A 14532-nucleotide genomic window follows, 5' to 3' on the forward strand; every position below is an offset into this window, starting at 1 on the left:
ATTAATTACAATGAGTCATCCAGATCCTAAAACAGCAAAGGAGCCTCAGACCATGACACTACCACCACCATGCTTGACCGTTGGGATAATGTTGTTTTTATGAAATGCTGTGTTAGTTTTATGTCAATATGTAACACAACAAAAAATCAAGTTATTTACTCATTGAAGGGTTTTTTGTTGTGTTACATATTGACATAAAATTAACACAGCATTTCATAAAAACAACATTATCCCCACGGTCAAGCATGGTGGTGGTAGTGTCATGGTCTGAGGCTCCTTTGCTGTTTTAGGATCTGGATGACTCATTGTAATTAATGGAACCATGAATTCTGTACCAGAATATCCTAAAGGAGAATGCCCAGCCATCACTTTCAGCAGGTTATGCAGCAGAACAATGATTTGAAACACACCAGCATGTCTAAAATCTGAATGGCTCAAATAATTATCTCAAACTCTTGACTGTAGTTCTTACTGCCAAGGCTGGAACAACCAGTCATCAGGTTTTGGCTATCATCGCAAAGTTTTGAGTAACTATTTTTCCTTAATAAATGAAATCAGCATTTGAAAAATACATTGTGTATTTATTCATATTGTCTTTGTCTAATAATATTGATCTGAAACATGTAAGTGTGACAACTGTGTAAAAAAAGGACGGGGTGCTGTTTAGCTTGGCTTGTTAGCCATCTAAGTAGCAGACAAGCATTAAGAAACTGAGTTATTCAACATCATCCAGCGATTCTACCACATCAGCTAATGTGGTGTTACGATTGTTAAGGGCTTCTTGAAACATATTTTTTAGAGGTCCCTGGCCCCAAAAGTTATGTAATACTATGTGAGAGCTATGTTTTGTATAAATAGGGTGGAAGTTCTATGACAGAAGTCCATTATAAAATAGTCCTATGCTACCTCGGTAAGAAAATTTGCAAAACGTCTTGAGGGCTTGACAGAGCTACCTTAGAGTTACCTTAGAGTTACGGATTCATGGAATGTTCCTCTGTTTCTTGGTTGTAGACCTCAAGGCTGAATCAATTCAAAATCATTTTGGTCCATCTTCTCCAGCATGTTAGTGAGTCTTGAGCTAAGACCTTTTCTCTATAATCTTCAGAAAATATTTTGCAGCAGTACAAGAACAAATAAAGCATCTGTGTCTGAACAACTGTTCACATTATCAAATCATGAACATTACTGTACGATTCATAAATATTGTACGTTATCCCTGAAAGAACACCACCATTACCACAATGGTGCCTCTCAATGCACAGTTTACCCTCTCATCTCCCTGTGCTTTCTAAGCATTTCTCAATCTGAGAAATGTAAAATATATGTTCTCAGCCGACGGCAAAGTCTTTACTTTTTATGGATGTCCTCATGCCGGATGATCTTGTAGGTAACCCAGTAGAAGACATTGAAGATGAGGAAAGCCAGAGGAAAAGCGGCCCGTGAGATCGTGTCGATCCTCTTGGCTCTGTCCACAAACTTTTTCCTCATGGTGTCTATGTCCTTTGAGGCTGATTGTTGAGGGTTGGGAGCTGGAACAGCATTTTTAACAGCTGAGCCATCCTTTGTTGGCAGACATTGGCTCATGTTGTAGCCGGCAAAATTAAAGCGGCCTTCACGCAGATCGTCATCCTGAAAAGTGACATGCACATGTGGATGAGTTTGCTAGAGCTTTTTAAAAGCCTGCAGCTCAGATGTTAGGCTTTACTTTGTAATGACTGAAGGTTTTTCAACAAACCCACATGAACATGAACATTAATCATGAGATATTGCACTTTCAAATTAATTTAAAATAAACTCCCAAGATAACCTGATGCACAGTGGCGAAAAAACATTTACAGAGATTGCTTCGGGAGATGAATCTTAATCCATCCATCCATTTATTTCCTTCTGCTTATTCAATACAGGGTCACATGGGGGTGAATCTTAATTCAGACAAACAGCAATAAAGGTGCATGTGTTCAGCGCCCCTGACAAGTTTCTATGGCTATGATAGCAAATAGAGTTAGAGCTAATAGGAAGTCAGCAGTTTTGCAGGTACTGGGATAACAAAACAAGACCATTATTATTATGTTGTATTCTTTTATTCTGGAGGAACTATAGCAGTTCCTCCTGGGTTGCACATGAGACTTCCTTTTTCTCCATTTAAAAGATTGTCATTCAAATCAACAGCTGAAAGATGGTAATTGCCACATACTTGTAGTTAGAATATGTGCTTTTTGTGATGTAAAACTAAACTGACTCACACTGACAATTCATCCAGCTCTTTGGACAAAATTTGGTAGAAATTCATCCATCACATCTGAAATCACAAAGGCCAGTATCACGGTGGCCACAGTCAACAGTATGATGACCTACATAGACTCTGAAATATCATTTCTCCTTTCCTTTTGAAGTTTTTTCCCTTTTTATCATACAGTCCAAATAAAACCAGTGTTTTATTGACTGACTTTATATGACCTCATGCTTCCTGCCTGCCGATCACCATGAGTGTTAAATCCCTGGAGTTTGGCTGATTTTATTCTGGGACTATTTTTCCGACTGAGCCTACTGCCTGCCCCCTTTCTCATGGACAGTCTGCCTGTGTATGACCCCTGCTCTGCCCATTAAAACAAGATTTATAGACTTTTATCCAGAGCTCTGTCCGATTCCTGCATTGGAGTCTGCCCTTGGTTCGAGCACATTATAGTTAGGCTGCATCTTTCTGGACTCATGAGCTTTATACCAAATTCTAAAGTAATTCACTTGGTAAATTTTGAAATATGAGTGAAAATTTTGACTTTTGGCATCTTAAACAAAAAAAGGGCGTGAGACTTTACATACCTGATCTACTGTGATTCATGCTCTGAGCCATACAAATGTTTTACAAAATTTAAAGCAATCCATCCAATAGTTAATGAGAAATTTTGTTTCAGACCAAAGAGGTATTATTGATGCTCATCCTCAGAGACACACTACTTCTTCTTCATCTTCTTGTTCTTGTTCTGGTTTCTTCCTTTAGGGGTTGCCACAGCAGATCATCCGCCTTCATCTCACCATATCACTGGCACCTCTCACACCAGCCCTCTGCATGTCCCCTTTCACTACATCCATCAGTCTTCCCTGTAGTCATCATTTTTCCCTCCTGCCTGACAGCCCCATATTCAACACCTTTTGCCCAATATATCCACTATCCCTCCTCTGCCCACGTCCAAACCATCTTAGCTATGATAATCAGCATGTTTGATTTGGCAAAGGTTTTACATCAGATGCCTTTCCTAACACAACCCTTCCTATTTATCCCATCTTGGGAACAGCACTAGGAGTTCAATGGCTTGTCGGCCCCACCTGTCACTGGGTTCCCAGAGACAAGCTGCTAATGTGGCTAAAAAGTTTGAAGAGCAACCATGTGAAGACTTCGAAAGCCTACCTTGTGATTCCTTCTTTGTCTTCGCCTCAGGCGAAGGAACTCTTTCTGTTGCCTGGAGACAAAATTAACCCCAGCATATTCGAGCAATGCAGCAAATACAAAGAGCAGACACACAGCCATCCAGATATCAATGGCTTTCACATAGGAGACCTGGGAGAGAAAACAGATGTTTTTTGTTAGATTCTTCAAGCTGACAGCATTGGCTAACAGTTAAAATAAAGTGTGAATGTAGCCTTTAGCTGAGAACGCTATTTAATTTTTGTATTTCTCTTTTATTAATATTAAACTTGAGTCCTATGTGTTGTTGTCTATCAGTTGTTCCACAGCCACTTTCTGTGTTTTTCCTTTTATTTTGCTCCTTCAGTTAATTGTGACCTCTAAATAGCTGTAATTACAGATAATGTTTGCTAACAAGTGTGTCAGAGCTGCCAGCAGTGTCAGTGATTGCGTGGCTTTAACAGTAGCAAATAATTAATGTCTCAACCGCTAAAAGAAAGAGAACTGTGGCATTACTTTGTACCTGTAGTTCCCTGACTTTGATCTGGTTCTTTTGAGAAAGTGAAGATGAGGCTGAAACCTTTTTCTGCTCATCAGTGTGACCCCATCCTTTCATGACAGCTGATTAGCATGTGGAGAAACATCTCTGGTTCTAGAGGGCACTTAAGGCATATTGAATTGTTGTCCGTGCACTGAGGCTGTCAAAGGCTTGCCTTTAAATATTCATCAGCATACGTGTCTTTCATATGAGAATCTCTGACAGGGCTGAGGCCTTTTAGTGCTCATGTGCAGACTGATGTGTGACTGATCATCATCTGACTCGTGTTGTTTCTGCAGTACCTTTAACACTTGATACAATTTTTTTAGTTTATGACAAAAATGTTACATGTTGTGAACTGTATCAGGCCCAGCTGTGCTTCTACAAAAACACAAAAATAGAGTATCTTATTCTCTGATGTATTACAGTGGCTTTCACAACAGCTCTGAGCTGTAGTTTAAACAGTCCACTGTGGAGAACGCTTTGATTTGCTTTGTTTGTTCTCTCAATTGGTTCAGTGTTTATTTTTGAGTTATAAATCCATCCTCTGTGTGAAATGTTGATACCTGAGTCTCACACTAAAGGAGCAGCACCCATTTTCAGCTCATTGCACTGACTGCCTAAAGAAGAAATAGTAAAATCTGTTTGATCCACTGGTTGCTTTTGTTTCAAGGTACAGCTGGGATTCTAGGTGCCTACAGCTACATTAAAACTGCAGGGACCTACTATCTTTTTAATAAACCATGAATGCTTTCTAGCAGTGTCAGACAGAATTTATTCAAATGCCAATTACAGTTATGGTTATAAAATCTATTTTTTCCTTGATTGCATTAATTCAAATGATAAATATTTATGACAACCACTCAAACAATATAATTACATAATGGATGTAAACGTACAAAAAATGTAAAAACTCAGAAGTGGATTTATGTACCAGCGATCAGTCTTAAATAACAACATTTGATATTTAATATTTAAACTGCTATTTGACTTCATACTGACTGCATTGTCCATCCTCCGCTCTCCTAGCTGAGCGGCTGAAACCTGTCCAGGCTGTCATAGAGTCAGAGGGAGGGCCTCGAGTCTATCACAGGGCTCACCCAGAGAGACATACATCCAATTAACTTAACAAGCATGTCTTTGGACTGTGGGAAAAAGTCGGAGCACCTGGAGACAATCTTGCCAGCAGACATATATTTAACTTGCATATCCATAACAAACTTTCACTTTTAAAAGAAATATTAATCTCTTAGGTTACTTCCTGTGTGCTCTCCGTTCTTGCTTTAGAAAATTTACCCTGTGATATGACATGAAACACTTTGGCTAATCACAAGTCTTTTCAGACCAGATCAGGTGAGTTGTACAAATTACTATAAACAGCAAAGACATCTGTGGGAACATGGTTCAACGTGAGACGCTTATGAGAAATATCTAACAAAACCTAGGACTCAAGCTTCATATGTTTTTGCCACATACAAGGCTTGTGCTTATCTGCTGGAGGAAAACAAACAAAGGTTTTACCTTTGGAAGAGAAGCCCTGGACCCAGAGCTTTGGGTGGTCATGGTAAGCACAGTGGTGATTCCCAGCGCCACTCTGGCTGGAGCAGCATCCATATTAATCCAAAAAGACACCCATGAGAGGATGACAATGAGGAGAGAAGGAATGTACATCTGGATCAGGTAGTAGCCCATTTGGCGCTCCAGGTGGAATTTAACTTCAATACAGGTAAACTTCCCTGTTCATCAACAAGAAAACATATTTAAAAATGCAATTCAGCCATCAACCTGGGAGAAATGTCAGCTGTTTGAAACATAGACATAAATGCTGACCGGTGTTGTAGTGTTTGGTACAGTAGCCCAACTCCTTCTCATCCCTCATGATAAACTGAGGCAGGGTGAGTCCCTCCGACACCTGTACTGCACCGTTCTCCAGCCACTCAAACACCAAGTCATTCATGGTGTATCCAACTAGAGCCAGAGAAGAACGGGTGAATTTAGTAAGTAGATTCTCATTTTAGAAAGTGTAGCAAAAATCTGGAATATAAAAAGATCAGCACTTACAACTTTCCAGTTGCATCGTACAAGTTTGGACGTCCATTGGAAAGTTCTTCAGATCCATCGGGCACGATAGAATGAGAGTCAACCTGTAACATGACACAAGGTCACAATGTAAAATGTAACAAACAACAGTGTTATTTGATGTCAAAAGAAGGCTTATTAACACTCAAACTAGCAGCTCGACATGCGTATTGAAAAAAATCTTGAAAAATTAGATTACAGTTGGTACTTTTTTTTAGTTGTATCAGGTATTGGCTGCTCTTTCTCCTGTGTCATAACCTCCAACATATCATGTAGGATACCCTTCAGCAGGTTCCTATTACATTTTCATTACTGCAACTTATTGTTTCTGTGATGCATTGTGGTCCACAGTCTGCTCACTCTGTCATTTCTCTCATGAATGGAGACTGCAGCTAACCACCTTTCATTTTTCTTCTTGGCCCGCGATACCTTAACACCTGAGCACCACTCAGAGTTGAGCCGCTTTCTAAATGGACTCAGAATTGATCTGCTTTATATCGCATCGCTGCAGAGAAAATTGGATGTTGCATGTGGCTTTTGTATTGTAATAAAATGCAACACATTTTACAAGTTTTTTTTTCCCTTTTTGGCCTGTACTTGTGGTGGTATGGATCCTAAGTTTTCAAACATCTTTTCATATTTAATAGAAGACCAGCATGGAGAAAAATACCCCCTTCCTTCTCAGCTCTAAGTTTGGGCTTTACTTTAGATTTTCACCAGCGCCCCTGAGATTTACTTGTCCTCTTGCAGTCGTATTGCACATGGGAATGTGCTGCGGTTCAGAAAATTATACAGTTTCAAAGAAATGATCACAGTGAGATAAAAATCTGTTTCAAATTGCATGCTGCAGATTGACAGTCTTTGATGTTTAAGAGAAAGTGTAAGAAAGGCAGTAAGTGAACATGTCCTGCGGTAATCTGAGCATTCAGCAGAGATTTCTGCTTCAGCTACACTAATATCAAACTGTGTAAAAGGCAAGTTATTATTGCCGCTTCCTAATCTACCAGTTATTTTCCTCATTTTGTCCCTTTAGAGAACATTGGTGGTGAAAAAATGTCCAGAAACTTTTTTGTCCCAATATCAAAAAAATAATAATTATTAAAACATTTTCAAATAATGATGCTCTAGTGCAGTTCTTCAGCCTTTTAAAATTGTCTTTAAAAACCTGTGAAGTACTACACCTGATGCTGTAGAGGACAGTCCCATCCTTGAAGATCCTCAGCAGCTTGTTGTCTGTGGTGACATCATGGAAGTTGGCTCCTTTCTCGTTGGCGAAGAAGAGGTCAGGCTTCCATATGGAGTCCAGCATAGATGGGTCCAGGTCAAGGGAGGAATCTGGGTATTTACTGTACGCCAGCCGAGGGTCATTCCACTTCTGCCGCAGGAAGATGTTCACTCTGTAATCCTGCGGAGATGACAGGCGGCTTTGCATATTTTGCAGCGCAGCGATTCGGGTTATGAGAATGCATGCTGATGGAAAAATGTCAATCACTGGTATCAGTTTTTAATATTACATAACCTTCTTTTTGACAAGGTAAATACAGGAAATTTTGTATTTATTTTCTAATACACAAATCATAAATGAAATGCATCTTTAGACCAGACAGTAATGAATGTTTTTGGTGCTTCCAGTGTGTTTTGATGATCATTTTTTAAAACTTTTATTGCAATGCAGAAGGATCGAAAGCAATCCTGTAACATCAGTAATAATCCATGAAAAGTAATAAAAGGAAAATGAGTGACAAATGTGCAAAATTTATATCATTCAGCAATACCATCAAAATTAATCTTAATTATCATACATTTGTTCTCATGGCAACTTTCATGACTACGTATTGTTGCAAGCTGCATTCACAAGCCACTGACCTCACCATAACCTTTCTTATTCAAAATTATGCAAGAGAAGCTAAATGAGGTGTTTATCAGATGCAGAGCCTGAAGAGGAGGCATCTGACAGCACAGTTAGCAGTAGACTGAGTGTCACACAGCTCAATGTAATTGATATGTCACGATGATGAGAAGCCCTTATGTTGCTTGACATTTTATCAGCATATTGGCGGTTCCAAATATCTGCATGCCCGTCTTAATACTGTGTAATTTCCTGGCAACCGTACATGTTCCACCTCCTGCGCAAATTATCATTTTCCATTTATGATCTAAGTAGTTATTATCACTCATTACGATTTGATCCTGATTAGTTTCAGTGCAACCCTGCAGGTTTTATATTTTTACCCTTCAGGGGCTGGATGCCTTCACACCTCATGCATTGCACATCAGTTTGTTTGAAAGCCCCAGCCCCCCACTGTTAATTATTGGCTCTGCTTAAGTGACTTGTCAGGATTTGTTGTATGAAATAGTAAAACCAGACTCATGGGAGCAGAAACCAATATTTGACTGGATAGCCCGCCAATAAACTTTTTGATGGCAAAGAACTAAATCTTATTTAATGAATAGGAAGACATGGCATGGAAGGATGTTTTAAAAAAGGTCAGCAAGGCTAAGTAAAAACAGGATGATTCAGTCGTATCTCCATAGGAGAGGTCAGGGCTTTAAAACATGTCCAAACACAACGCTCAACTCACCATTGTAGTTTCTGCTATAGAACCAAAGCTGTTGATAAATATGTTGCAGGTAACATTAACTGGTGGACCTGCAGGTTGAGGAATAGATAACATATTGACACATTGTACAGGACAAAAATCAACCAAATACCAGAGGAACTCACCATAGTTGTCTCTGTGACAGAGCCGAAACTGTTGATAAAAATATTGCATGTAACGTTTACAGGGGGACCTGTGAAATGGAATGACAATGACATGACAGGAAAAAGCCTTAAACCATACGTATTATAAAGGATGACTGGGTTTCAGGTGGGGAAGATATTTTGACAGGAAAACGGAAAATATGCATTCACAGAACAAACGGTGTTTTGAACTTTTGTTTTTGAGGGAGCTTCGGGGCAGGAAAAATCTATTAATTAGTAAAGGCATCACTGTGTCAGCTTAATGTTATAATGATGCAGTGATGTCTTGTAGGGTAATGTAGGCAATCTTTCAAGGTTGTCGTGCTGTAAACACATTTTTCTTGTGTTTACACAACACAAGAGGAGACATGCACATGCAGATAGGAGCATGCACACAAACACAAAAGTACCTTTGGCTGAATAATCAATTAGAAATCCCCACAAAATGTAATGTTAAGTACTCTATTAACTAAGAGTTGTTTCAGTATAAACAAAATCGCAAAATAACTGGTTTTGGCTTCAGAAATGTGATTATTTTATGTGACGAATTTTGATTTGGATGATGAAGCTGGGATTGTCACTGACATTCCCTTTCTTTTTACTAAACAATTAATTTCTAATCAACTGGGAAAGTCATCTAGAGTATTTTTTTTAAAGTGAAAACACTCTCTGGTTGCAGTTCTACAACAATCTTTTCTTCTTTGTATCAAATCTGAGCAGTTTCTCTCCAACACTGTGAGTAAGAAGTGCCCGGCATGCTTTGATGAATAGTGTCATCTTTTTCTGTATAGAAGAGGTTGAGCTGAAATCTCTTTGCGAGGCTTGGCAGGTTATGTGCCATTTAAAGTCAAAGCAAATCTTTTTTCGCTCTCTCTCTCTCTTTTTCTCTCTGATAAGTGGAGCTGTAAGCCCTTCCTAGTGCCCTTCCCCTGTGTTTTCTTCATCAATATTGCATGGAGCTTGGTATTAATATTTGCCTCAGTTTGTCGTTAGCTTGCTACATTTAACAGTGGAAGCAGAAAAATATGGCAGTACCTGCTGCTGACAACAAAACTCACGCAAAGGAAATCTAGGGCAACCTTCAGAAAATGAGTTCAACACTCTTCAAAGTGTGACTAGCAGGTTCAGAAGCAAAATCATCTATTTACGATGAAGTGAGCTCATGCAAATGTTGGGGGGGAGGGTTCTTGCCAGAAAATGTATGCGTGTGCATTCAGAACTGTGTGTGTGTGTGTGTGTGTGTGTGTGTGTGTGTGTGTGTGTGTGTGTGTGTGTGTGTGTGTGATCAGAATAAAGAATAACCGGAAACATAAAATCAGGCTTTTTTTCTTTTTGAAGGCTAGAAGTGATGCATCATCCCTCGGCAAAAAAAAGAAAAAAAAAATGCCAGCTGGTATTAAGCAGGCTATCTTCCTCTTATCTTGAGTCCATCTCAGCAATAAACATTTTTTTCCCTTTGCCTCAAATGGGAAGGAAAGATCTGGGCCATGTGTCTCTGAGTCTGATTAGCTCCTGTGGTGTACTGTCTGACTGCTTCAGCTATCCAACAAGTCCCTGTCCACCTGACCCAGCCTGGAGTGGGCCTGAACGCCGCTGGGCTAGCATCTTCTCACTCAGCTCTGTTCCAGTGCTGTGATGCTGTGTCTGTCCTCAGCATCACAGCAGCAACAACAACAGAGGAAGTCAGTAGCCTGCAGCCTTGCCACGGGGGCACCATCCATCATTTGGCCTGTCATGGTGGCATCCTTGTCTACTGCAAGAACCAATTTGTTTCTTTGTGACGGAGATATTTACAAGCATCCGTTTTAAATGATGTTATCCTGATGGGGATTCTGCTTTACACATTTTCAGGAAATGAAAACATGCACGCAATGTTATAGTGAGGAATTAATTTGTGGTTTCATTCAAGCCGGAACAATCATGTTACTGATGACTGAAGTGATTGTGTGTTCTGAGTCATTTTAGTGAATCATATAAGTAAAGATGCCCAACTTGCTGTGTTTCTAGAAATTTGTGGGGCGTGTGGAGATTATGTTAAAACATAAAGATCGTGACAAACAAACCTTTAAAATTCGGTCTTATTCGCGCATCATACCCAGACGTGCGACCCATGAGTGAGTCCAGAAAGTCTGATGGAGACAGGTTGGAGGATGATCTGGAATCGTGCTCCTTGGCGTCCACAACTCTGGAACGCACACATGGTGAGAAAAATCACTGGATCACACAAGTCAGAGCTCAGAATCGGGAGTTAAACCTTATCTTTCCCCTAGCAGCTGCCTCGCAGTGGTGGGCACGCAGAGCGAAACCAGAAAAAATGCGTTAATGCGCACAAACGTATCGGATGGGATTTCGACGTCGTGGGCTTCTCCTCTAAGAAAGGATTATTCTGTTGATAAAGATTCACGCACAGATACCACACCACGCTGTAGCCATGTTTTAACGCAATGTTGAGTTGCCAGAGGGGAAGGGAAAATACCATCACACGCGTAAACGTCTCTGTCACCATTTAAGTACAAACCAAATTTCCCAATACGAATATTATTTGTATTAATAATATTTTAGTTAGAGAATAATCTCGACAAAACAATCGATGATTAAAATCTTAATCAAGAAAGAGTTTTGAAAATAAAAGCACATCATATTCAATTACCAACTTTGTTCAGAAATTTCTTCACTGTCGCTGCTTTCATGTCGTTTCCCTAACATCGAAAACTTCTAACATCTAAATTTCCAAACTTTACTTGGAAGAGACAAAGTGTTTCACGGATATTGAATCAAACGTGTTTGATAAATAGACTCGCCTACCTGAAGTTGTTTGTCTCCATCACATATATGAATAAAGCTGCTAAAACCTTAATAAGGGAGCGATTCATTCCTGGTGGTTTCCCCATGTGCTCACTTTTCTATTTCTTCCATATGTTTACATTAGTCAAACACATAATCCAGATAGGGACCCCGCTTTTTTCCGGACTAAGTCGTGGGCGTTTGGGTCTTCTTTTGTCACAGGAATATACAGGAGACATTCCTCAACGCGGTTTCATGAAACTCCCGAAAACAGATTTGTCGAAGCGTAGGTGTGAAGAGACATCAGTCCAGTGGCCAGACGTAGAGAAGCTGAAACTCCAAGACGCATCAGCTGGAAGCTCTGCTTCGGTGGCGCTGGCTGAGATGTAAGAGCGGGCTTTGAGAAGAACAGCCCGTTGGCTTGCGTTGTTACTCATGAAGTGAGATCTTTCTCAGGTGGGGGGAACGTCAAGGAATGAGAGAGGAACGCCTTTTTCTCATTTCAGCACTTGGACAGCTCCCGGTTGAGTTACGCGCAAGCGCAAGGCTTAAAAGTGGCGGACGTGAGTTGGTTTTCAATAAGTCAAATAAACGAGGAAGGTAATCACTTGAAAGACACTCAGACATTGTCTCCATTGTCTTTAAATGACGACGCTTTTAAATGATAGCATTTACCTCACGAGATCGGCTTAATGGGGGAACTCTGGGAGCGCGCAGCTGCGCGTAAGAATCAACTGGTTTTAGAACATTTCTTGTGTTTTCTAGAGATGATGCACGGCGTTTAAGCTGAACGGTGGTGTGGGCTTCTAGTTAAATCGACATCTACTTAGGATCTGATTTATTACAAAGCAGATCTATTCTTCAGGGCTGCCATTATCATATTACATATTGTGGGTGTATAACATAAAACTGACTGTGTGACTCTCACTCCGTTTCTGTCTATATATTTGCAGTGTTGTTGTTTTTTTTTTGTTCCCACCCAAATGTGTTTAGAGCAACCTACGTCCTCACAGATATCAAGAGTGTAAACAAAGGAGGACGCACCAGCGAGATGCTGCTGGGAGAGTATTTGGTACCCCGGTTGCCCTGGAAACAGATTTCCAAGGCACATCATTGGAAATGCTGAAAGGTTGGCCTCCCAGAGCGAGACCGAAGAGAAGCTGACTGACAAACACAGACGGAGACAGCAGGAAATAAAGGCTACTACAGGGTGGCTGTAGCCTGAGGGTGGAGGAACTGAGGTTTAGAAGGCCGCCACACAGATTTGGGTGATAACTGTTCAATATATATGTATATAAGCTGCTGGTGGTGATGCAGAGAGTGGATAGGGACCTGGCAGTTTGAGGATGTGAGTGGGCTGTGAGGCTTTATGGACCACAGGCATGAATGACTCATTCCACATGAACGCACAGGCATGTGGTGAGGAGGAAGCAGCTAAACTTAGTGAGAAAAGAAAATATTTCATTCACTTCAAGCCAAGTGCAGGACTCCTGTTGTAGGATTACTGCCAGCACATCACACGCTTATTGCACTTTAGCCCAACACTTGGCTACTAACCAGTTAACAGATCATCTTAGCCCTTCTCAGGTCAAGCCGTCACTCCCCTCACCCCACCCCACCGCCAACCCCTTTAATGCTGTCATAAAAGTGTCACTTTGTATCTTATGCTCAGGAAGGCATGGCTTGCCATAGTCTGCAGATTTAACATTGATGTATCAACAGAGGTCTTGCGTATGGCTTGTTCTGAAGTATTATAAATACTGAATGATTGCATGAATTATTGAACAACTGGCACATGTACTGTTTTTCATAAATACTTTCAAGTTAAAAACAAAAACAAAAAAACAAAGTTTGTCTTGTCTTGTGTCAACCATTTATGTGGATAACTCCACTTGTGAGCGTGTCTGGTTCAAGGCAATAACACCTATAAAACCTGGTATTTTCTCTAATGAATACATTTCTCTCTGGTAAGAGCCAAAATCGTCTTTGCACTCACACCCTTTATTTCCCATCTTTGAGACAGGTGCACTTGGCATGTCTGTGTAATGACACCAAACCAGAGCTTCAATTGGCCATTAGTTTCCATAAGGAAAGACTTCAGCCCAGGTGGGTCACATAATTAAAGGAGAACAAGTCAGATCTGCTTGTCACTGAGGCGAGAGAGTGTGTGTGTGAGACAGAGAGAGATGTGGGCCTTTCTCTGTGAATAAAACAGGACAATCCTTTAGACAAGAAATGCCTGTCGGTCTCATTTATCCAGCAGTTTTCACATAGCTATTAAAAATTACAGGCTCGGGACAGGCGCTATTTTAAAGCTTCCCACCCACAACAACAAAGACTGGTTGCTGCTGCCTGTTATTCTTTGGGGAATTAGAGGTTTTACATCATCAGCTTTATTGTGATGTCCATAAGGATTTGCTGCACAATTTATAACTATGAAATTAAACGAAGGGGCTTCAACTTTATAATCTCTCTCCTATAGAATTGCAGCCAAAACTAATGCTTGTTTACATTTATTATTGTCCATACAACTATTTATTTAGGAAGAACAAGTTCTGTGTTGTCTGGGTAGGTGGTCATTATTGATCCTCATCAGTAACTGCGGAGTTGTAGACTGACTGGAGAGCTCACCTGGAAACAACAAGCAGACTTTACACCACCCTGATGCTCATGTGCACTGGACTGAAGACAAGTGGGAGCTTCGGAGTATCCATTGCCTCATCGATTCTTTGTATCTTTATCCCACTTAATGACTTTTCTGCTCTATAATTCAACTCATGGAGCTGATCTCGGGGCCTAGCAGGGATACGGAGAGGTAACTTGTGGCTGGAGCTGTTTTAGAGAGACAACATGCCGGAGGAAGAATGCAAAGGATTTAATGAGGGGATTCTTGAAGACAAGCAAGGATTTGAGAATTCTCTAGTGCCAAAACACCCAACACAATTATCATAAGCTCTCTCTCACAGCGAAATGAAGCTATTTTGA

General features: G+C 40.4%; 1 protein-coding gene across 3 annotated transcripts; it reads right to left on the reverse strand.

Annotated features, from left to right (window-relative positions):
* Positions 1 to 294: 294 nt before the first annotated feature.
* glra2 (glycine receptor, alpha 2) lies at positions 295 to 12311 on the reverse strand. 3 transcript variants are annotated; one of them, XM_086267651.1, is made up of 9 exons: positions 11569 to 12311; positions 10827 to 10948; positions 8746 to 8813; positions 7202 to 7425; positions 6003 to 6085; positions 5772 to 5909; positions 5463 to 5677; positions 3407 to 3556; positions 295 to 1629 (listed from the first exon to the last, which is right to left on the reverse strand). In XM_086267651.1, exons 1-9 carry the CDS (start codon positions 11652 to 11654, stop codon positions 1348 to 1350), a joined length of 1368 nt encoding a protein of 455 aa, XP_086123777.1. In that variant the 5' UTR covers positions 11655 to 12311; the 3' UTR covers positions 295 to 1347. The 3 variants fall into 3 exon arrangements, with proteins under 3 accessions (XP_086123777.1, XP_086123776.1, XP_086123778.1); XM_086267650.1 differs by lacking the exon at positions 8746 to 8813 and adding an exon at positions 8603 to 8670 and having other exon boundaries at positions 11569 to 12309; XM_086267652.1 differs by lacking the exon at positions 11569 to 12311 and adding an exon at positions 8603 to 8670 and having other exon boundaries at positions 10827 to 11549.
* Positions 12312 to 14532: the final 2221 nt, after the last annotated feature.

Source organism: Aulonocara sp. 'chitande type north' Nkhata Bay, linkage group LG16, assembly GCF_057382095.1.
Source record: "Aulonocara sp. 'chitande type north' Nkhata Bay isolate Kocher_YH1m ecotype deep benthic linkage group LG16, A_spYH_male_GT1.1, whole genome shotgun sequence".
NCBI classification, from domain to species: Eukaryota; Metazoa; Chordata; class Actinopteri; order Cichliformes; family Cichlidae; genus Aulonocara; species Aulonocara sp. 'chitande type north' Nkhata Bay.